At 40.1% G+C, this 24744-nt stretch overlaps 1 protein-coding gene across 2 annotated transcripts in view; it reads right to left on the reverse strand.

The window, feature by feature from the left end:
• The window catches only part of frmd3 (FERM domain containing 3), a 56998-nt gene extending 32465 nt beyond the window's left edge, over positions 1 to 24533 (reverse strand). The window contains exons 1-4 of one of the 2 annotated variants that reach the window (XM_023414398.2): positions 24205 to 24533; positions 8194 to 8298; positions 6786 to 6828; positions 2475 to 2553 (exon numbers count right to left, since the gene is read on the reverse strand). In XM_023414398.2, the coding sequence (XP_023270166.1) occupies positions 2475 to 2553; positions 6786 to 6828; positions 8194 to 8298; positions 24205 to 24309 (332 nt within the window). In that variant the 5' untranslated portion in view covers positions 24310 to 24533. Of the gene's footprint in view, positions 1 to 2474; positions 2557 to 6785; positions 6829 to 8193; positions 8299 to 24204 lie in introns of both variants that reach the window. The other variant, XM_023414397.2, reaches the window with a different exon arrangement.
• Positions 24534 to 24744: the final 211 nt, after the last annotated feature.

A 24744-nucleotide genomic window follows, 5' to 3' on the forward strand; every position in this document is an offset into this window, starting at 1 on the left:
TGTTGCCATGGATACAGATGAGTTTCCAGAGGAGACGACATCTCTGAGTCAACTCACTCATTAAACTTGTTTTTGAACTCGAGTGAAAGAAGCAGCAGGAGGAAAGCATGAAAGATTGAATCGAGCGAAAAGCTGCAGCTAAATAGTTTTATTTATAGAGTCAGTCTGCAGCCGCCTGACCTTCTCAGTTGTGTTTAATTTTGTCCTTCTTTATTTTCTTCTTTGTCGCATGCTGAGCTTCCCCCTCTCTCCTCCCTCTCATCTTATGTTGTCTTCCCTGAACTCTTGTCTCAATCTTACAGTATCTTTTACATGCTTCTTGTTTTATGCAACAGTCTGCCCTTCATATAACTCCTCTGTGTCGCTGTGTTGTTTTTAATCAATGAGTATATACAGAGTCATCTGCAATATTGACTACAAAAGGCTGAGTCTAAAATGTATTTCATATCCCCCCCCCTTACTTTGAAAAAAAAAAAAAAACGTCTCCCATTCGGTGGTTTATTATTCATATCAATATTTATTGCACTACTTAATTTTTATATAGGTCAGCGGTGCTTTGACTGCACACTGTGGGATCATAGAGGAGATTACATTCATGCAGAACACTTTTAAAGCTGAACTGAGGTAAATTCCACCGAAAGAGAGACTCCACTAAGTTTTTGGAAACTACGATCTGGTTAGGAAAGATGGTTGTTGTTATTAATGAAAACAAAAACGTAGTTTTCAAGTGTGTGATGAGCCTTGAACTACTATCTCCTGCATGACAGACTACACTAATCTGTGAGGTGAAAACTGTGAGGTGCTGAATCACCTAAAAATTTATGTGATTCCTATGCATCTTGTTTTTGTTTTGTTTTTTGTTGTTGTTTTTTTTTTTTATCTCTTTTGATATTGGGGGGGGGGGGGCTTGAGGAGGAAAATAGCCTTCAAAGGCTTCAAATAACATCCTAAAGAACTGGACACATACATCACACACAAATTAGCATAAAGTTTTTGGATTTTGATGATGAAAAGAAATGAAAATTGCTCCCAAAAAGGTTGATATTGAGGACTCTGATTTCATCACTTCACAACTTTCCAAACTAACTTTAACTTCCATGTCCACTCCTATCTCATCAGTAGATTGCCAGTGTAATGGTGTCCTTTGAAGACTCTGAGATTAACTCTAATGAACAGAAATGGACTCAAGGACAACATAAAAATGCAGTCCTCACAAACTGTTGAAATAGGCAGGAGAATGAAAAATGCACAAATACATAACAGAAACGGAAAGAAAACTCAAGAAAGCAGGAAGCTGGCAAACGGGGGGAAAGGAGAATAAAGTTTTAATAACCTTGATGATGTACAAAAACACCTTGAAGTAATAAAAGTTGAGGAGAACAGGGAGATATGCCAATGTGAGCTGAGAGATGTGGAGAGACACCTGAGGGAGGAGAGGGAGCTGTGGTGATGGGGGAGGAAGAAAGAGGACAGAGAGAGACCAACAGAAGGGAAGGAGAGGATACCTTAGGGATGAAATTATGGAGAGACAGAGTGGAGTGAGCTTTAATGGATGAAGAGAGAGAGGAAGCAAGAAGGGAAGAGAGAGATGGGGATCGATAGAGAGAAGCAGAGATGTTGAGACATGGCAGTTCAGATGGGACGGAGAGCATGAAAACATAGTCCCTGCTGAGTGAGCTTCCCTAATTATCACTATGCCTGAGAGAAGGTGTGGGTGTGGGTGTGTGTGTGTGTGTGTGTGTGAGTGTGTGTGTGTGTGTTTGTGTGTGTGAAGGTGTGTGTGTGTGGGTGTGTGTGTGTCTGAGAGAGCAAAGTTATTATAAACTTTGTATAAACTGCCAGTTAGTCCACAAATTGGACTACAGCAAAGTTATTACAACAGAAATATATTTCATTATTACATACCAAACAAAAGTTATTTTAATGAAGTGAATATGTATTTGCAACACAATATATCACAAAGTCTCCTATTGTTGAGAAAGGGTGTGGAGAGGATAGCTAGCAGCCATGTTACAGTAAGCTGAAACACTGTAATTCATGCACTGGATAAATAAATTGTTGGATGTTGCCAAAGTTGCCAAAAGTTGCTGTGCAATCAATTGCACAAACAAATTAAAATATATTGTATTTCTTAATCTATTTAGAAAGAATCTGTTTGTCTGATGAAGGCTAAAGGCCAAAAGGAAGAGAATATGGTGAAAATGAACAGTAAGACAATCAGGATTGGAGTAGGCATTATGTGTCAGAGGCCTTTTATTTCTTTACTGTTATGACAAAAAAAACATACTGTAGTTCTCAGATAATGTTAGCAAACCAACCAAAGGTCCTGGAGACTATTAACCACTCTCTGGGATTACTTTTGAACCATTCCATAATGAGACTGACTACTTTAGTCAAGATATATACATGTAATACAGCTGCTCTTGGTTATTTGCATCAATCATAAAGAACCCATTGTCTGTGTTGGTTTATACCTGGTAAGCTCCTCCTTGATTTTCATTGGCTCGTGGGGATAAAACTTCACCCGGAAGCACATGGTGTACGGCTGCTGAGCTGCTGAAGACAAGAGACACGAGCGTGAGAAGAAAAGGTGAAGAGACAGCAGAAATCAGGAGACAGTGAGGAAAGTTTAAAGAGAGAGTTGGAGACAGAGAGTCATTTGTAGAAGAACTGAAAAATGAAGGAAAGTTGAGATAAATGAGGGCAGAGAGGGAGGGAGAGAGGAGAAGGGAAAAGAGGAGGAGAGAGAAAGGGAGCAGCGCAATGAGGATTATGTAAAACTGAAGAGAAAAAGAAGTTGGAGACAAAAAAAGAAATCACAGTATGCTTCTAATACTGATTAGTCATTTGATAATTACAGTAATTACTCATCACACACTCGCACGCACGCACACACATATACACACACACAGACACACGCACACAAAGGGCCTCAATTGAACTGGGGTCTGTCGTTTCCTTTGATCTTAGGCCTGAAGTATTTCATTGCTGACGGTGTGTGTGTGTGTGTGTGTGTGTGTGTGTGTGTGTGTGCGCGTGTGTGTGTGCGTGTGTGTGCGCGTGTGTGTGTGTGTGTGTGTGTGTGTGTGTGTGCACGCACGCGCATCGATATGCTGCAGGAGAGGATTTGAGCTTACAATATTAAAATATGCACAGTAACACACATACACCTACTAACCAGAAAAAACACACAAGCCTGTACACACACATATACATCCGCACCCGCAAATGCACACACACACACACACACACAACACACACACACACACACACACACACACACAGTCAATAATAGGCTGTGGGGATCAGATCAAACGACAACAATAGTGTAAACTTCTCCTGGGGCTCACATATCTCACAAAATACAATTTATGAAGCTTAAAGTTAAACTGACTTTATGAGACTTTTCTGAGAGTCTGCTCTTTGTTGTTCAAACACCTGATACAACCTTAATTCTTGTTTGTCAAAACATGACTGTTACTAGAGACTCCTTTAATACCAACACTGGTTTTTTTTTTGTCACACTAACCAAGACTTTTTTCTGCCTAAGCCAATTTTGTACCCATCATTTGTGACAGTTCACCGTAAGAAGGCACTGATAAATCTTGTCAGATCAGCATCAGAAAATCAGAAAATACTTTACTTTTTTCATTATAGGCTCCTCCCACTGCTCTGACACCTGACTGAGGTGTTCAAGACCAACTTCTCCTTCAGCTTGAATTATTATTTCGAAAAATACTTTATAATACAATCGTGAATCAGGTACCAATAAAATACTTAATGGTTCCTACATGTACTTATATGTAGTCAAAGAAAACACGACCATAGGGAAAAAGGGAGTAACAATAACAAGTAATAACTGGGGATTTTAGAGGAAAGAATAAATAAATGAAATATAACAGTATTTTTGTAAATGCAGGATACCTAATGTATTTCACAGTTTTCATGTCCTCCCAAAACTGTGGGAGCAAAAAAAGGTAATAGAAGGGTCTTTGGGAAAACATCTCAGATGGAGGGGTAATTATGAATTATCACAGGGGTCACTCACCAGTGCTGGGTACAGCAAAGAAAAGGGGAACAAATGTTGGAATAATGTGAGACTCATTTGTATTCACGCCGCTCATAGCAAACACGCTTACATGTGAGTTGTTTTGATTGTAAACACAGGAATCTTATTTGGAGATGCTACAATAAGATGCAAATTTATGTGATATTGTAAAGTGGGTATCAAGGATGAACTTAGCTAAAGAGACAGTGGAGGGAAAAAAAGCACAAGGCATAAGAGGAGGAAGAGGCCTGAGCATCATCTTGCTTTGGACCAGAAATCTTTACAACGTACCCTCACCAGTCTTTAATAGCGGGAAACCTCTGCTGTATTATCTAGCTATGGAAAACAGCACACATCTACATAATACATGTTGAGCAATATAAAAGACGCAATCCTCCCACCTGCTCCCAAAGAACATGAGCTGCTTATTTGCTCAGGCTTAAGGGACCAAGATGCTTTTTTTGAAAACATTTCAGAGAAAGTGAATTGGCAAAAGTGTACACACACACACACACACACACACACACACACACACACACACACACACACACACATACACACACACATGCACGCACACATGCACGCACGCACACACATACACACATGGGCAAATGTGACGTGTGTACACGTAAGCTGGCAAGCACAAAGACAAAATAAAACACCAGCCACACATCCTAATTTGAGAGAAATCCAGCCACAGGGAGAACTGATGTGTCAGTACGACTCAGATCTATTCAACACTCCTCCTCCCTTCCCTCTTTCTCATCTCGTTTTCTTTCTTTCACTCTCTGTCAGCTTCTCTCTTCTCAAACTGTCTCTCCGGTCTCCGCTTTATTCCCGCTTTTCTTCCATGATCTGACTTTTTTCTTTAGCTACGTTATCTGTCACTGTCTGTTCTCTGTCCCCTCTGAATTAGCCCCCCACACAAGCCCCCTTTATCACTATTTTCCTCGCATTTTCTCTTCCTCCATCTCTATTTTCACTGATCTCTTCAGCCTCCGCCCTCCTGTCCTCTCACACATGTTCTGATGAAGCAGAATTCACCGCTAATAGCTCCTTTATTAATTTATAACAGGACAGAAAGAACAGGACAGTCATTAAAAGGGTGGGTGAACTTCAGACAGAGACATGAAGAGAGAGAGAGAGAGCAAGAGAGAGAGAGAGAGAAGGAGGAGAGAAGAGTGAGACAGAGAGGAAGATAATTACAAAGACAGAAATATAACAGGGTAGGAAGGATGACAAGAAGAATGCCCCAAAATATTAAAATGTCTTACTAATAAATTTTACTTTTACTTTTAGGCCTGTCTTATATTTCGTGAGTTTATTTTTGCTGATCACACTCTGTAATTTTGCAGCATCAGCAACGATTTTTTTAGAAATCCGTCTGTTAGAATGAAAGACCAAATAGAAAAACAAGAGGGAGAAGAGGTGGAAACCAGGGTGCACTGGATTCTTCATAAAATGTTTGCTTTATGATTTTCTCTCCCCCTCTCATGAAGCAAAGGCAGAATAATCCTCCCTCGTCCCTTCAGTCACTCCTTTCCAGGAAGAGAATAATATATAATATATATATAATATTATTTGCTTCCAGAATAAAGTGACCTCGCGTTGTCATTTTAGAAACTGCATTGGTCAGTCAATGCATGTGCTGAAATGTTTCATTACTTGTGTCACAGTCTAACGGTTGTCATTTTATTATTGACTGGCTGCAGAATGTAAAGAAGACGGGTGCAATAAGTGCTAAGGTGCTCTTTTAAAGGCAAAGGGTGGTCACACCAAATACTGATTTGATGTAGTTTTTTTTCTCTTTGACTTTGACTTTAACTGATAAATAAAAAACTATTCATGGCAACACAAATGAACCAACACATGTGAGTCTGATGCAAGAGGACTCAAGGCCCCAGCTAAAATAGAGAAACACCACTGGAGAGGAGACATAAAATCTGTATCCTTTCATTTATGATGGCCAGGAAAACTTCAGTACGTTGCTGTGTGTAGCTGTATAGGCTCACGACTCAGTGTTAACTTCCCTCCGGTGCTACTTGTTCCATGAAACTTGTTTCAAGTTAACCTGCACATAAAGTTGACAACTGAGTTCTTTATCTTAAGGTTGTGCTTCCCTACCACATCTGCATATTGTACTTGGTGTGTTAGTTTGTTTCATTTTTTTGGACACTTGTCTCTCTAGCTGTTTGTTGTGTTTCTGAGAAACCCTGTTTTTGTCACTCTGTCTGTCTTTATTGTGTCTCTGTTTATTTCCCATTTCCCTGTGGTGTTTCTGAGAAAAAGTTCCTGTCTGACATTGTCTGCCTCTGTCACTACTCATGGCAAATGGTAATGTGAGCAGTGTGTCCTGGGGAAATAGTGGATGATAAGACCCTAGAAAAAGGTATATGGATACATTTCCTAAAGGCCATTTGTCTGTTACAAATTTTTTTTTTAATTCTTTGTATATCCAGCGGCAATAACACTGTTGCGTGTGTGCTGCCATGACCCTGTTAGAGCCCCTGTGGGGTTGTCTGTTTGTTGTACAGCTTGACCCACTCATACTGAATATGGCCCTCAGGAGACAAATCCAGGCCTGCATGCAAGGCATAAACAAACACACACACAGATATAAACACGATACTGTGAACACAAACACACATGCACATGCATTTCACGCTGCTCATTCTTGTATAGATGAACACTGATGCAAAAACACAGACAAACAAAAAGGAGCGGAAGGGACACTTACACTTCATCTGCCTCACCACGGGCTTATTGGGCTCCAGCCAGTGCTGAGAGAAAGAGAGCAAGAGAGATAGCAGGGAGGAAGTAAAAAGACATGCATTACCCGTAAGGGTGTTGATTTGTAAGAGCAGATCAGTTAAAAACAATATGTTGGAATTCCATTGAGCTCCAGTGAGTTCACACATCAAAAATCTCGTCATGTTCTTCATGAATAACTGAATGACACATCAAAACTCAGCACTGTGAGGCAAACAAATCACATCAGAAAATTCCATGTATTTAAATGCATCATTGCATTCATTTCTTTTTATGTACATTTTCTCATTATACATGCAGCATATAAAGATCCGACTATACTGATGCTACTGGGTGATTTTTAGATTTGTGCTTAAAGTCCACGCCATATACAAACTTGCTTTTTCTTTACTGCACTCTTTTGTATTTGTGGCTTTTAGTTTTGTGTTGTAACACCTCTTGCTGTTGTGTTATTCTGTTGCTTTTCAAATAGAGCTACAGTAGAGGCCAGCCGAGCTTCTGTTGAGACAAAGCGTCTGGTCCCTTCTGTGTGTGGGCTGTTTGAAATATGGAAACTGATCTTGATGTTATTCGTCACTTGAACCTGTAATGTAATGTACTGACTGCCTCCTGACTAATATCCAACATTCACATTTTGGCAATGCTGACTCAGCAGAGCTGTTTCCTGTTAGTAGGTGTGACTATCAGTTTCTTTATTTTTGCTCTCCTACTGTGATTATGTGCAGCCATGTAGAACTGTTTGCTGGGGTCAAATTCGTGTGAACTGTAAAACATCATTTATACGCTGACAGGTAGATTTTGCCATGAGAGGTAAAACAACGTAGGGGAATGATACAAAATACACAGAGAGGAAAGCTGCTTGCACATGTCTGCAAAAGCTTCTACTCATTTTGATATTTCACTTTCACTGAAATATCTAATGAACACCCAGTCCAACCAAACATGGAAAATACATAAAATCATCAGACTGGAGTTTTCGAGCTCCAGTGCTGAAAGAATTAGTCGATTGATTGATTAGTCAATCGAAACAAAATCATTTGTCAGCAGTTTGGTTAATTGTTTAATTAACTGTGTAATTAACAAAAATAATTGCTCATTCAAGCTTCTTCACTGAGAGGATTTGTTTTTTTTATCTCTCTGTTTTATCTTTATATCATATTAAATTCAGTATCTGTGGGTTTTGGACTGTTGGACTGACAAAAGAAGCAGTTTGAGCTCTGTGAAATTGTGACGGGCTTTTTTCACTTTTTGTCCCACATTGTATACACCAAATGATTATTGAAATAATTCTTAAAAAACGTATAATTGACAGATCAATCCCGACGAATATATTAGATCCCCGCTGCTTTTGGCTGTTGTCTGTGTGTAACAGTTACCCTCTGTTTCTCTGGGTCCACATATCGAATACCAAAGTAGTCTTTCTCGAGTAGGTTGTAGTGGTTACACACATGGTCCAACAGGAACTGGCCTTTGGTGTCTCTCTGTAAAGAAATAAAACATCAGTCCAGGAAGTTATTTTGTGATCAGTCAGGTACCTCATCTCAGCAATCTTTCCAACCATGGCGATAAAACCCATAAAACTCCCAGCTGCATCTGATACCCACTGCATCTCTGTGCCATAATCACAGAGGACAACCCCCACTTGGGTAATATTTCTGTGATGCACACATGGTTTTATCAGGGTAAGACATGTTAATGGAAAAAAATACAGCAGCAACATTTAGGTCTCTTGGTGATGATATTTCTGCTGTGGTCATATTCCACACTCAGCCTCCTTACACACCAGTAAATACAGTCCATATGCAGTTCATAAACCCAGAGCAGACACTGAGAGATCAATGATCACTTTACATTCATTACCTGTTCCTCAGTCAATATCCACTCATCACATACTGATGGGAACAAGGATTCTCACACACCGAGCTTAGCACAAGCATGTGCGTAAGCTGTGACTTGACATGCTTATATGTAAAAATAAACGCATATGGCTGGATGTTGTGTAGTTAATTTAATGATACACACACACGTGTACATATCACACCACATACATATATATACCCACATTTCAACCTATTGAACTTAAGCTGTCAATATGCATCAGATTGCCATTTTCATTACCATTACCATTCACAGAAACCCCCTCACGTCTTGATTGTGTGTGTGTGTGTGTGTGTGTGTGTGTGTGTGACTGCTCTATAACCTGCTGATGGAGGTGGATTCTGTGCTCAGTTAAGCAGGACTGATTGATTCAGTAGGAAATCGTCCATTTGCCCTTGTTGTGATTTACTCACCACAGGGGACACATGCAAATGTACACACACACACACACACACACACACACACACACACACACACACACACACACACACACACACACACCTCTTTGGTCACATCTTTTCAGTAAAACAATGTGTAAAGCTGCCAATCAGCATTAATGTTAGTAGGCTATGCCATAAAATCAACACAGTCTCCATGGAAACTGATTACCTCTTGTATATTTAACTGAATTAACAATGTCTTATCATAACTGGTTTGTCCTTAGCACAATATAAACTGCAGGTGGCCCCTGTCCTGGTTTTATTTTTATTTTTTTGATAGTGAAGTATCACACTTCTTTTGTACTCAAGGTGCTTCATGTTTTCTGCTAACAGCTTCTCACTTCTCTCTAGAGTTGAAAATGGGTGAGAATGAGGTTGAGATCCCAACATCCCTGCTGATTTCTCTTTTGTTGAAGCGATGCCACATCAGCAATGGCTGCTATGTTTCGGTCTTATTCGGCAAGCAAGCTAAGGACATTACCTTAAGTCATTAGCTTTGTTCGTTAATTCTGTGTGCGGAAATTTACAGCTGATACAGACCAGGGTAAGTGTAGTGGAATGGTCGCAGCAGAAGGACACATCCAGCACTCCTGCCTCGATAGGCAGTTTGTCACATCTGAGGCTGTGACCCTCAGGTGGCCTCTTTGTTCACGCTTAAGCTTATCTGCGAGAAAATTCGGCTTTTAGAGTAGGTAAGTAAGTAAGTAAGAGCGCTTTGGTCAGTGAAAGCAACACTCATACCCAGCTTGAGTTCAGAAAAGAAATATCTTAAGTGTAGCTTTGGAGAAAGATGAGGAAGATCCTTTCTCTCACATTCTGCCTTCAGTATTTCTACTTTCTTTTCTGTCTGATTTCCTCCATTACCTCTGCTTTCCTACACGTTCATTCACAAATTCCTACATCACCACATCTGTCTGATAGCATTCCTTGAATCAACTTATCTTTGGATGCCTCTCATTGAAATCCTGTAACCCACAGCTTCACCATCTCCAGGATGTTTGGGGAGATTTTTCTGAGAGTTTCCATCTTCCACCTGCTGGTTTTTCTCCACCTCCAACAGCATTTATGTTTAATGAAGATGTAATTGATACCAATCTCAATAAATACTGTTATTTACTTTTAATCAATTTCTCCTGATTGAGGTGAGATCTGAGGTTGCTCATTTACTTGTCCAGTTTTTTTTAACCTCCAACTGACTTCCTGCAACTTTTTAGGCTACCAGTTGGTGTTGAATATTACATGTGACCCCTGTTTGAGGAAAGGAGAAAAAGACATTTCAAAAATGACTTTCCTTAAAGTCAGAGAAATCGTAAGATGATTGTGTACAATTAGTATAAACCCTGAAGCATGATTCACACAGCATCTAAAGCCTTTAAATTCATTAAAAGAAGAAGTGAGAGATTCTGAAATCGGCACCTAACGACCATGTTCAGTTGCTGAGGTGGCCTGTGTATCAGTCACCATTCACGTCCAGTCAGTCATCTCACTTTATTTTATACAAACACTAGTTCCTGGGCATATGTTTCATTTGGTAAACATTGCAATCTCTCGCCGAGGCAACCTTTTACATAATTGTCTCCGTGAGTCATGCCCCATTTCCCAGTAAACAATCTGTTATGTGCAGTAATTGCAGTATACTGTAGATGTTGATAGAACAGCCACAAAAAGCAAGATATTTCCTGCAAATGTCACAGCAACAACTCAACAACGGTAAAAACACACAGACAACACACTGAGTAGAAATAGTGGCTTAACTGTCTGCAATACAACCGCTGCTTTTTGTTAACAACAAAAGCAGAGAAACACAAAACATGTTCACAAACTGCATAATAGACACACAACTGTAAAGTAACCAACAATTTTAGGTCAAGTCACTAAACAATGAAGAAAAATTAAAAATAAAAGAAGCTCCCTGCACACAATACACAGAAGGACTTCATATATGGGCTAGTCACATAAGCACACCGCACACGCACATTATCATATCAATATTTAATTAACCAACATTCCCAGTTGTTCATCCATTTTTACTGTCGACTGTCAGATACAAACAGCACAGAACTGTTCCCATATCAGCAGGCTATATTTATGTTGTGTTTTTTTTTTTTTTAAATTTCAGATTAAGATTAATAGGAAATAGGGACTACAGTTCACAATTACAATTTTAAATTCATAACCTCATAGTCCCTGATGCTCTGTTACTTTGGTTGTTTGGGAGATCAGCTGCCAGATAACAGGTAAGAAAAACAAAAAACATTTAAATTTGCCCCATAAGGCCTGAAACAGGGAGTGTACAGAGTGACGTCACATACCAGGCTATGTTGGACGAAGTCTCGTCACGTGATGAGAGGAGAGTTGACCGACAAGACAATGTCGCATTAAATCAAAAGAAGTAATGTAATGTAACTAATTACTTTTGCTACTGAGAAATTAGTTCAGTAATCTAAACACTTTTTCATTGACTCATTTGAAATGAGTCAATGAAGTAACTTGCACTTACACTTATACTGTTTTTAAAAACATGAACGGCACAGTTAGGTGGATGTCCACTATGACCTTTGTTACATCACCTTGGCAACAATCAGCTGTAAGTGATTTCTGAGACAGCATGTCCCTATTGGCTGGTTCAGGTTTACTGTTATATCACTATGACACAAGTGAGCTGCAAATTAAGTGTGTGTTCCTGTGTGTGTGTGTGTGTGTGTGTGTGTGCGTCTGTCTACATCTCTTTAGGATTTTCGGATGATCCCTGACAACAGTGGTACTAAGCTGTTAAATCTGAAGAGCAAACAGACAGAAACATACACAGAGGGAGGAGAAAAATAGAAGAAAGACAATGAAAACAGCCACGCTGCAAGCCATTTCTAGCCAGATCATCAAACAACACCTTTTCTCTGTCTGGTTCTCAGGGCAGACACTCGTCAGGAGAGGAGAGGCGAACTGATGCCAAGAGAGAAGAGAGAGCGGTCCAGACAGAGAGTGAAGCAGGGCCAAACACACCGAGAGGCTGAAAGAGAGAGTCGGCAAAGACAGAGCAAAAAAAAAAAAAAAAAAGCGTGAATAAGAGAGAGATTGAAAGACTCACTAAGATGAGTGAGGCAGAGAGGAAGAGACAGAGAGAGGAAGAGAGATATAAAGAGTCTATGTCATGTCCAACAAGGGCTGAATACATATTTTATATATCCAAAGGCTGGGCATTAAAAATTAACCTGGTCATCCTGTCTCTACATGATCTAACCTAATGACGGCAAAGTGCTCTTCTCTCTGCCTCGCTTGAACACACAGAAACATGCACACACTTTAAATAGAGCCTCAGTGTAGAGTATATTCAGTTTAGCAGAAGCAAAGTGCACTTTGACGTGTGTGTGCGTTTGAGTGTGTCTATCCATCCTCTACCATTTTTTTTTTTCTCGATAAAGCAACCTCCTTAGAGCCGGGCCGAGTCCAGGCGCAGTCCAACCAAACAAGAACTCGAAGGAAAAAATAGAAAACCATCAGCGTGCAGAGTATAAAAGCACACATACAGTCAATTATTTATTCCTACATCTATTCTGAATTTTTTTTTTTTTTTTTAAATGTCTGTTAAACTCTGACATCAAATAAGTTTTGACCTCCATATACTGCACGCTGCCATAACAATTGCTGATTGAAGATTCATGGTCCCACTTCGTGCCTCTCATGTAATTGTATTAAATTTCTTTTTCTGAAAGATGAATCTCTGGCCAAGTGTTCAGCTCAGCCCGTGTGTGATGGCCCAACCCTGTCTCCTAGAAATGACAACTGTTATGTGGGAAACATAATGCTGACCAGATTACGTTTTCTATTAACATAATGAGGAAATGCTGTCAACGTATTTGGCAAGTTGCAAATATGTTGATACTGAACGTATAACGTACATTGAGGATGTATTTGTTTCCCAAAAATATCCAGTTTTGCCATAGACTATTCACTCGCAGTGACTAGTGACTTCAAACACCAGCTCTGTCTGTTTCTTCAACCCGTTCTCTCTGCTTTGTCCTCTCATATCTGTATGTTTATCAAGTATCAAGTCATAAAACACAAGCTGCAACATTTTCAACTTACATGGTCACATCTTCGTCTCAGTTTACGACGCCCCAGACAAGTTTGTATCCAATCGTGTCTTTCCATTGACTTTGTATGCAATTACACCGCCTCTCGAATGCGTCTCCCATTCTGTCTGAACATGTGGTAATTCCTGCTTGGAAATGACACATCTACATGCTTGTTTTGTCCCTACAGCTGCATTTTTGTGTAGTAATAGTAGTGTAGTATAAACTTGTGAAGAATAATAATGGAAAATAGAAGGTAAAAAAACCTGATCATACAAATGGAGAATGAACATTCATCATGTTATTTCGAGCTACCATCTTTTGATTAAAAAAAGATTTGCAACTTTGGAAATGGGTAATAATCTTTTTTATCATGCAGCTGACAAAATATTTCTTTTGTCCACATGAACAGGAGAGTCTTTGAGGATTATGGAAATACCTTCAAACTGTGGTATGTGTTGTTAAACAACCAGCAGATCGCCAGGGATTTATCTTCCTGAAAAATAGCTGCTTGGCTCCGTGACTCCAAAGCAGTGACATTAGATGGGAGGAACAAACAGGGACTAGATCAAACTAAGCCAAATCTGTTATCCACTGATATGAAAAATGTTTAAAGTCACCTTTAAAAACAAAATCTTGAGTGCTGTATCTTTAACATTAAAACAATTCACATACACACATACGACCCGATAATAAAATATGTACACATTGTTGCGGTTTGAAGCCTGTGTATGACTTGCTCTCACCCCTGACCTAAAAATCATAAACATCTCCTGACTTTACAACCACTACCAGTCAAGCGCTAGGACCCTGGGTGCCCTGGCCCAGTTAAACACCGTTTGTTGTTTAATTAATATGCATGCCAGCTCAATTATGACTGGTCCTTATCGACTTCGACGGGTTTCTTTTCATGACACGGCATACCTAATTGGCTGAAATGCAGTGAGGAGAAAGAGCATTAAATTCCTGTGATTCCCCAGTGAAGAAACCAACACATGCTCATATCTGCTCACACAGGGTGGGGGTGAAGGAGAGGACACAGAGAAAGAGAGTAGTGGGACTAAAAAGATAATGATATGCCCTTCTTTACCTCCACACAAACCAATTTAAATGCCTAGACGTTGCCGTTAAGACAAATGCTACATTAATTCATGGCTTTTCTCTGTTGTCACTGCTGCTACTCTTTAGGGAAATGGAGATTTAAGACACTAGTGGACGAATTTGCTGATTTATTTGCCAATTAGGATGAGTGTGTAAGCAGGCTTTTGTCCATGTGTGACAACATTGTTCTCCTATTATTAACAGTGCCAATATTTCTAAAGCCAGATTGTGTTTACCACCCAGAACTCGAGCCCCCGAGCCAACGAATGGATCGATCCAGAGGCTTGACCAGGATGCAAGAGAGACAAATCAATGTGCTGGATGCGGGGTGTAGGAAAAGCAATGCAGAGGATGAAAGAGGAGGAGAGGACCTAAGTTAAAAGCTCTTCTCTTTCTATTCCTTGGGATGCAGAAACGCATTATTGTGCATCTTCTTCAAATATATTAACTTTCTATCCTATTAGCGTCTAGTTTTCCTTTTTTTAAAATTCCCCTTAAGTGGCTTTAAGTTTACAAAAGTCATCTTATTCCACACTGTCTGAATGTAATCTGGCTTGTTCCAGCTTTTCAATGAAGCTACATGATGTTGTTTACTCTGGCAGAAATATTTCAAACCCAAGAATCATTTTTATTGGCTGCATAATTTCTGCCAAATGCCACTTTCCATAGATATCATCCACATTTCCACAAATTCCAGTTTGACATATTCTGTATATTTGGAAGCTCCCGCATCTCCACTAGAATTTATGAAGTTTAAATAATGTTTGGCTGCACGGCATGAGTTTGTAATGACTGACTCACCAGTCGGTCACTGGTTTTAAAAGGCTATTTCTGATCATTTTAATGCTATGATAGTTATATATTTAAAAAGATTTTTAAAGTAAGCTACTGAGTCAGGATGCAAATACACATCACCCTCTGAGGCTACACTGACTACAAGATTGGAAGAGAGAAGCAGAGGATCAAACACTTCCAGTCTAGGAGCTGAATTATGGAACATATCCAGTTTATATTAAGGGGAGAAACCTTTGGAAAGAGACGCTTGACCTCACCACCACCAGCCCTCTCTGTAATAGCCTCCCATCATCACACATACGTTTGATTTGTAAATCCATTCTGTTTAATATCTGAAAGGAAAAACTGAGGTAAGCAGTGTGAAGACACAAGGCGGGATGTCATATATCAGAATGAAACCCACACAGTTCCAGTGAAGTATTGATCTCTGGAGCTGCATTACAGAGTGTGTTAGGTTTAACCTCTTCAACCACTGACCCACAACAGTAATGGACTCTAGCCTGGAGCTACAGACTTGGCATATGGAGGGACTTCCTTTATCATCAGTGTACCATAGAGATTCCTATATCTAATCAACTTTAGAGTAGTTAACCTTATGACTATGAGGTCATCTAATTCATGGGACATTTTTAGCCATCATCATCATGTTTTCAAGTGATCTCAGGTTCTAGGGATGTCAGTGCTGATATGTTGGTCAGTCCACTACTTTGGTCCAGTCTGAAATATCTCAACAACTCCAGGATGGATTGCCGTGAAATTTTTCCCAGACATTCATTATCTCCAGAGGATGAATCATAATGACTTTGGTGATCCCCCTTTTTTTTCTCTAGTGCCACCATGAGGTTTATATTTGTGGTTTTGAGTTAAATATCTCAAAAAATGTCATCTGATTGACTGCCATGAAGTTTGGTACAGACATTCATGTTCTCCTGAGGATGAATTGTACCAATAACATTGGTGATCCTCTTACTATCACTGGGTAACATTTAATATATCAAGTACTCTGGTTTATAACCAAATTCCTGCAAAACTAATTCCCATCAGCCTCAGATGTACTTTTCTTATATAATGATAATTAGCAAATGATAGCATGCAAACATCCTAAACTAAGAGGATGAACATGGTAAACATTATACCAGCTGAACACCAACATGTAAGCATCGTCGGTGTGAGTATGCTAGCACGCTAGTTTTAACATTTGGTACATACAGCCTCATAAAGCTGCTGGTTTGGCCAAAAAAAAAAAGTTTTAGTTTATGTTCTTGTTCTTGTGCTTTTTTTTAAATGTTGTGTGCAAACATTTTTAACTTATGAAGCACAGCTAATTAACTACAGTAAACTTCAGATACTTCACTTACAGCTGATCAGTACTCATTACTTCAGCAAATGTTGATGTTTCTCGTCATTATTTGTTTACATGGGATAAAGTTCAGAGAGATTATGTCACTATAGATTTACGAAACACAAATCTGCAGTGATATAATCTTTTAAATAATTATTTTTAAAAATATACATACACTAGTAATCTTATCGTTCAAATGATTTATATATTAAGCAGATAATGCTTCCCATCTCTGTGAGCAGCACTCATAACAGTGACTGTGACCTTGTCCCCAAGTTGAAGGAGACAAACCAATTACCTTATCATCACCTGCAATGCTGCAGCAATACATACACACGCACACACACATGCACACATGCGCATGCACACACACACACACACGCACACACGCACACACACAAACACACACACCTGCACACAGGCATGCACAAATGAACACACAACATAAAACATGTCACATGCACCTGCACACACGTTCACGGCTGGGCACACAGCCTGATAAGCTTAGAGGTAGAGCCATTAATTATCAATATATATGGAGCAGAACCAGTTTCTATTATAATGGATCTTCATCACACTCACTCAATGTACAGCTGGACACTAACTCACAGGGTGGCAGGATAGTGTGTTGTGTGATGGTGATGGCATGACTGTAGCCAAAGGGCTGCTGTACTGAGTGTGTGTGCACATGGTGGGTGCACTGAAGCAGCTGTCTTATCTTTGCACCGCAGGTTGTTCAAAATTTTGAGGCACTCAAACAAACAATCCATGACAGAGAAAAGAGAGAGTGTGTGTGTAAAAAGGAGAGGGTGAGCCTGAACGTGTGAACGCTCTGTTTGTTTTGCTTATTTGCATGTTTTTGGCAGAAATGAGTGTTCCTCTGTCTGCATCTGCTTGCCCCTGCATCACTCGCTTTTTTCCAACAGTTTGACGCAATTAGCGATGCTGTGTGCTCGCCACCAGTAAAGGGGTTAATGCAGCACATATGCACACTCACACAATAATCATGATGATATTGCCACACAAACACAAGGAACATCCTGCACGTTATATAATGTTCTGCTTCGCAGATGGCATCACATACCTACAGCTTTCCATTTATCTATTTATGTTACAAATGCATACACAATATAAATACAACATAAATACCGATGTGGTTGAATTGGTATTTGAACTACAGAACAGATATCTGTTTCAATTAAAAACAAATTAGCAAAATGCACCAGCAAGCAACATGTAATACAGCTGGGTTTATGCGGTTACTATAAACACATATGAACATAACTGTGAAGATTGCTGCTGGTTGATATGTTTTAATCGTTTTGTTGTTTGTTTTTATTTATTTATGTACCCAGGACTCCCTGGAAGGCAGTTTTGATTCTGAGTGAAGTAAAGTAAATTCAAATGAATGTAATTATGTTAAACTGGCATCAGAAGCTGTAACAGAAGTAACCCAACAAGCTGATTAACTACTCTCAATACAAGAGGATTGTCAGTCTCTCCAAAAACATGATCCAGATGTTATGATGAATGATACTCCACTACCAAGGTAAAATTATGCAGCGATTAAAAAAAGGGGGGGGGCTATAAAAAATCCCCAAAAGGACTAAAACTGTAAACTACTGGGAGTCTGTGCTTAATCGCTGATGTCACCCTCAATTCTTATCGCTTTTTTGCACTGTCACATACTCTTCAGCTTTTTCGTAATATGTTTTTGTTTGTTTTTAACACATGAATTGTCGGAGCATTTTTTTACACCATGTTTGAAAAATATATGTTTCGCTTTTTCATCTGTCCTGCTCTCTGCTGGGGGAAGAGAGATGATCGGATGAAACAGTAAATAACTTGGCTAATAATTTCTTTCCCGCAGAGGGTTTTTACAAAAATAGCCAAATTCCAGACAAGGTAAGCGGTGGGAGCAAATGCAAATGTCACGACTGACGTAAGAATTATTTAAAATATAACAAAGCACCATGTACTGTACGTGCAATAAACACACTCCTACATGCATTCATTGCAACAGTAAGATAAACAAGCTACTTGTAATATTTGTGCAGAAGTGTCTGTCCTTCAAATAGATGATCTGATGCTGAAATGTCCCTGAGAAAGACAGTGAATATCAATCAGCTCCGTGTGTGACCTCTGACCTATCTTTGTCTTTCTTGCTCTTACTTTCTGTTGTTTGCTGTTCATTGTTTGTCCCATTGTCCTTTTTTTTTTTTTGAGGTCTCTATTTTTCACTCTTTGTAAATTCTAGTCTACCTTTCCCTCTTGTCTCCACCTTGTCTTCCCTTTTTCAAAATCCGCCTGCTCCGCCAGTCTCATTTCAAATCTGTTTCATGTTTTAATCTGCTTAATCTGTTTTTTTTTTCTGCAGCCGCTCCAACTCGTTTCCTCTCCTGTTCCTTCCCACACCCTGGTGATTTGTTGCCGTCATTCTCGCAGCCATTGCAACCCACCATGTCATCCTATATTTTGTCTTATCAGCCATCTCTCTTTCTTTCCCCCTTACCCATTTTCGTTTGATGTTTCCGTCCCTCCCTCCCTCTCTTCTATCCTGCCGTCTCATCTCTCTGTGCCTCCTCTCAGTTGCAAGCACAAGTCAGAAAAAAGATTATTTCTCTTTAGTCATCTTCGGAGCAGCATCAAAGAGGCGCCGGCAAGTGGGATAAGAATAGAAAACTGATACTATTTATAACTTGCTCCAAAGAATGCCTACCGGCTGAAACAACAGCACTGTCTCAGCATTGCTCACACATGCACGCACACACACACACACACACACACACACACACACACACACACACAGCCACCCACAAAAAAGGCTGGTAAGTAAAACACCAGCACCACCCCAGCTACACGCAATCACACCTCTCCTTGACCGAGTAAAAGGCAAATGCAGTGTAAAACATTACCAGCGTCCATATGCATCTTTTAACAGTGTGTATTAGTGATGTATTGATAAGGTAACCTGCACGAGAATAGAAACAGCACAATCAGCAGGATATATTTCAAGCTTTCAAAAGTTCAAGTTATTGCAAGCTATTTTTGGTGCCAAGCAGTAATTTCTTGCTAAGTAAGGAGAATTAATGTCCGTAATTGCAGAACTTTGGCTCAGTAGCGGCGTTTAAATCTTTCATGCAAGTGAGCCATGGTTACCCCACCCTCCCAACACACACACACACACACACACATACATGTGCACGCATATATACACACTCATGGTGTAGCGCATCGCTGACAGCTGACTGATGTTGGCCTCATGAAGAACAGTGATCTCCTTTAATTATACATGATGTGTCACAGAGAAGGAAGAGGGAGAAGCAGAGAGATCGAGGGGAGGGAGGGAGAAAGAAGATATAGATGAGAGATGTAAAAATAGAAAGTGCGAAAAGGTGGTCAGAGGGGTAAATATGAAGCTGAAAGTGGAGCAGAGAATAAGCAGGGGTGAGGGAGAGAGCAGGAGGGGGAGGAATGGGAAGATGAGAGAGGGGAAAGAGGAGAAGGACAGATGGGAGGATGAGAGGAAAAAGAGTGGATGGTGAAGGGGAGAGGAGCTGAAAGCAGAGGAGGTCACTGTGTATTGATCTTGACATGTCTCTCCTGCAGCAGGTCTGACTTAACATTACCAGTGAACATGAGAGCAGCAGGCTGGACACACTCACCCCCCAGGGCTTTAGACACACATGACAGACACACACACACACACCTGCGCACACACAGCAACATACCCACACACACAGATCCTCTCCACCTGCATATATTCTGCTGTGAAGTTATTCTTAGGAAACAACTTAAAAATAATTATTCTCTGCTGTAAGCTGTCATCATGTCTTTCAACTCAGAACCTGAAACCTTTTCAAAACACATGTAACATCTGAGTCTGAAGAAAACACATCCATCTCTCCCTGTAACCCACACATATATTCATACAAACTTTTTTACCTCTCTCCTCCATTGATATGATGAAAGACTGTTTTTGATGAAGAATAAAGATTATTATCTCGTATTTATGGTAATTTTTATTCTACTAACCCTAGCCGTTGCAATATTTGTTTTAACTATAATGATCTTTTGTAAATAGTATTTTTTGTAGAAAAGGGTTTTGATAATGTTGTTTTGTATAGTTGGCATCTCTGTTAATTTATCAAACATGTGACTAATTAATGAACTGTATAACATCCTCAGATACCACCCAGATTAAGTCAAGATAGCCCAAGATGTGAAGAAGAAGCGTGGTGTGCTGGAGAAGAGTTGTGTGGTGTGTTCTACTCCTGATGGACTCACTGGTTTGCATCTTGCTGTGAGTGAGATCTGAACATAATGTTCAAAATTTAAATTTAAATTTTACCATATCCTGTCACTTAATGTTGACTTTCTCCAAATATAAGATTTTCATTATGTCAAAATGTGACCCAAAGTCCCCAAGAGAACTTGAGGTCTGCTCCAATACTTAGTGCTTTTACAACTGTTTGCACTGCTTCATTCTGTTGTTCATTCATATGAACTTGCACTGCAACTGCACTTGTAATGTTCGTTGTCCTGTTTACTCGGTTTTATTCAATCTTCGTTCATTTTTATTTTATTGTCTGTTTTACTCTTAATATCCTATTTATGTATTACTTCTAACATCATGTGATGTTTCTTTTATCTTGTCTTAATGTCATTCATGTTTTATGCAAAGCAACTGCATTGTTGTTTAAAGTTGCTGTACAAATAGACTGGCCTTGCTGTTATTTTTGCAGTTGCGGTAATGAGACGTGTTACGCAATGACCATTGCAGTGATCCATTTTGTAGCCAAAAACTGCAATCTTTATTGCCTTGGAAATATTCACACATCATGGCTTTTCAAGATATTTTGAAGTCTTCATTCAGTCAGGATAATCCATGCAGTGCCAAACATTGTGCCCCGGGGGGACCTGGCTAATGCACCCATGTCTTATGCAAAGTCAAGAACTGACTGCCTCAGAGTAAAATTAAAGGAAATAAGGGCATCGCAGGCTCACATTAAGCAAACTATTCTGATGCATTTGAGAACAATTTTTACCACATGATTTTTTATGATGCCGTTCAATCTAGTGCTTTCTTTAGCATCTCATCCTGACCTACATATTCCCTACAACAGAGAGCAGCAGAACAGACAAAATGAGAAAGACAGACAGTGACAATGCAGAGAGAAAACAAATAAGCAGATAAAGTAAGAGATGGAGGTCCCCATACAGTGGAAAGAGGAGAACTGCTGTTGTCGAGCAGCAGAAGTGTAGCATGAGGAGCACAGGATGTCATGAAATATGTAGGAAGGAGCAACTCAGCACCGGAACACAAAGCCATTAAAGAAAGCCCTGGAAAACACAGTCAGCTAGAAAAATCTAACTGTCCATTTCCTTATCGCGCACAGATACACAGACAAAAGCACACGCACACTTTCATATTCACAATCTTGCATTCACGCATCTCACTTTAATGTCCTCAGACGTGTACACAAAGTTCAACACACTTCTGTGCTCTCAAAGACACAAGCACACAGGTATACATGCAAGTGAGCACCATCACCAAGAAACAGACACAGCCTCTTCCTCTCTTCCTCGTTCCTTTTTTTTTCTCTCAGTGCACTTAACGGTGTTTTGTAAATCATTGATTGGGTACATGTTGAGGATAAGCAAGACAGTTAGTTTGACATGCAGCGGGTGCTATCGGTCTTTCAGGGTCAGACAACAGGGCCCAAGCATCTGACAACTTCTTTTGAAGGCAGCTCAGGATAATACAAGGTGCTGCTCGGAACTGCGTTCACTCACTGCGCTCGCAACTCTGTTCATCTCACCGGGTTACCAACAAGCTGATGATGCTTTGAAGGATTTGGTGAAATGTTGAGGGTATTTTAAAAAAAATAATAATGTCAATCCATACAACATAGCAATACATGTTTGTATGCACTGTACTTTATTAAATGTGTGTGGTTTGAAAATTATGAGTTGTACTTTTGCAGATTCACAGGATTTTACTTTTACATCTCTGGCAGCAGTTGGAGCTCAGGGCTGGAGGGGCCCAGGAGCCAGGTATGATCCACACTGCAGGCCCACAGGATCTAATTTGTTTGAGGAAACTAGGGAAATATATTTTCCTTTGTTCAGGCAGCCAAAAACGGTTTCAATATTAGATCTCAAATGAGTCAATAGTTAAAGGCTTCTATCCATTAACTGGATCCAGTCATCAGTTTTTATTCCTTTCATGTCAGTTTCCCAGCTGGCTGGACTTCTGTTTGAAAGTGGTGGTTTGTGCATCAGTTCCTTGTGGGCTACAATGAAGCCCTGCATTACAAATCCAAGGCTACATGTCGTGTCAGAAACACTGAACTACACTTAATGTTGCCAGCTACAAAATGATCAGAAAGCCACTGTCCAGAGCTGCAGTTCTGGGAAGGAAACAACAAAGAAGCCACCCAAAACTAATAAACGATGAATGGAAAACACCAGTTATTTCACTGTACGCTACAACTCCATCTCTCCATCTCTTTTGCTCATGCAGATATTAGATCATGATCTTGGCCACACCTTCATCAGTCTGCTCTTATACTGATAATACAACTGGAGCAGTTCATATACATGCAAACATCTCGGGCATACATCCTTCTGCTAGTTTCATTTCCTGGGTGGCACACTGAGCTGGATTTTGACATGAAAAGACAGGCAATAAACAGAAGTGCTTTTTGTTGGGGTCAAGTTACTCTTTAATCGATAAAAGTACAGGACTGTGACTACCTGAGTCATTTTGAAAGAATAAAAAAAGATTATAAATTAGTTATAGAAAACCTTTTTCTGTCCCTCATATTGTCTTAGACTCCAAAGGATATTTCACATTTCACATTATAATGTAGTTTTATGCAGATATGAGGACATTTAAAGTATTTATTAAGGAGGAGTTATTGTTGACAAATCTATTAATGAAAGAATATATCTCCTTACAATGACATCATAATGTCTTATAAAGCATATTACATGTTTCATACGGTGTATGAGTACTTAATATAGGGACTTCTAGTAAAGTGTTAGCAGAGAGTAAAATCTTGTCTTCCTGTAAAAACCATATATTTCCAAATAGTGTGCTTTATAAGACTTCATATGAATAGCCTGATTTTAGCTTGACAATGCAGCCACTTATCAGCTGTGGGCTATGGGAGTGACTTTCTGGGCTGTAGGGCAGGGACACTTGAAGACAACATGGTGGGAACAACATGTATCATCATCTCATCACACACACACACACACACACACACACACACACACACACACACACACACACACGATTGCAATCAATAACCCAAACAGAGGTCCTTCCTGTCCTTGTCATCAGTTCTATTATCACCACCACACCCATGGAGCTCCATCATTTCTACTGCTATGAAATCAAACTTCATCTCAACTTCCCTCCATGCGGGCCACATCTTGCATGGACCCAACACAAATGCAGGGAGCACAACTGAATATGCCTTTTTTTCCTCCCCTCTCCGCCACATATCTCATACTGGCAGTATGGAGCAAAGCATGCAACCTCTCCAGTAAATCACAGCAGCGTGGAAACTAGAAAATCAATACGCTCAAAATGGTCTATGTCCAGCAAAAATGACGATGCAGTGCTGTTACAGCCTTCAATCTACAATGGTTTTAATTGACCGATATGATGAAATTCATCTGCTGCGTCCACGTGATTTTTGCAGTAATCACAGAGCACAATACATGAGGTGGATGAGGTTTGTCGTCTACCTGGATGCTGCAGGAGATCTCAGAGTCGTCCAGTAACCGGATCGTACAGAGGACCTCCTGGTCCAGGGAGCGGATGCTGGGGCTGCGAAACCGGAGCATTTTCATCCTTCTGTCGGTTCTGTTTCAGCTCCTCATGTCAGCGGATCCTCAAGCAGAGCAGACGCACACGTACCTACAGGCTACATACACGGAGGACTCACGCACACACACGTTCACATGTATGTGCCTTTCAGTCGGGTCTTGTCACCCCTTGCGACGCCCTTGGAAATGAATGGGTGGATGAAGAGATGGTGGATGGATAAGAGAATGGATGGATGCAACAGAGCGGGAGGGAGGAGAGCTTGCATCCGTCTCCTGCCTGCCCACTGATGGATCTACAGGAGGGAGGATGGCTTTTTCCCTTCTCCCTCTCCCTCTTTCTTTCTCTCTCTCTCTCTCTCTCTCTCTCTCTCTCTCTCTCTCTCTCTCTCTCGCTCTCCCACTTTTTTTTTCCTCTCTTCCCATTTTTTAATCTCTCTTTCCAAATTTCAGCATGGACCT

The sequence above is a fragment of the Seriola lalandi genome, unplaced genomic scaffold (assembly GCF_002814215.2).
Source record: "Seriola lalandi dorsalis isolate HSWRI2012SDOR001 ecotype SW California unplaced genomic scaffold, Sedor1 jcf7180002054524, whole genome shotgun sequence".
In the NCBI taxonomy this organism is placed as follows: domain Eukaryota; kingdom Metazoa; phylum Chordata; class Actinopteri; order Carangiformes; family Carangidae; genus Seriola; species Seriola lalandi.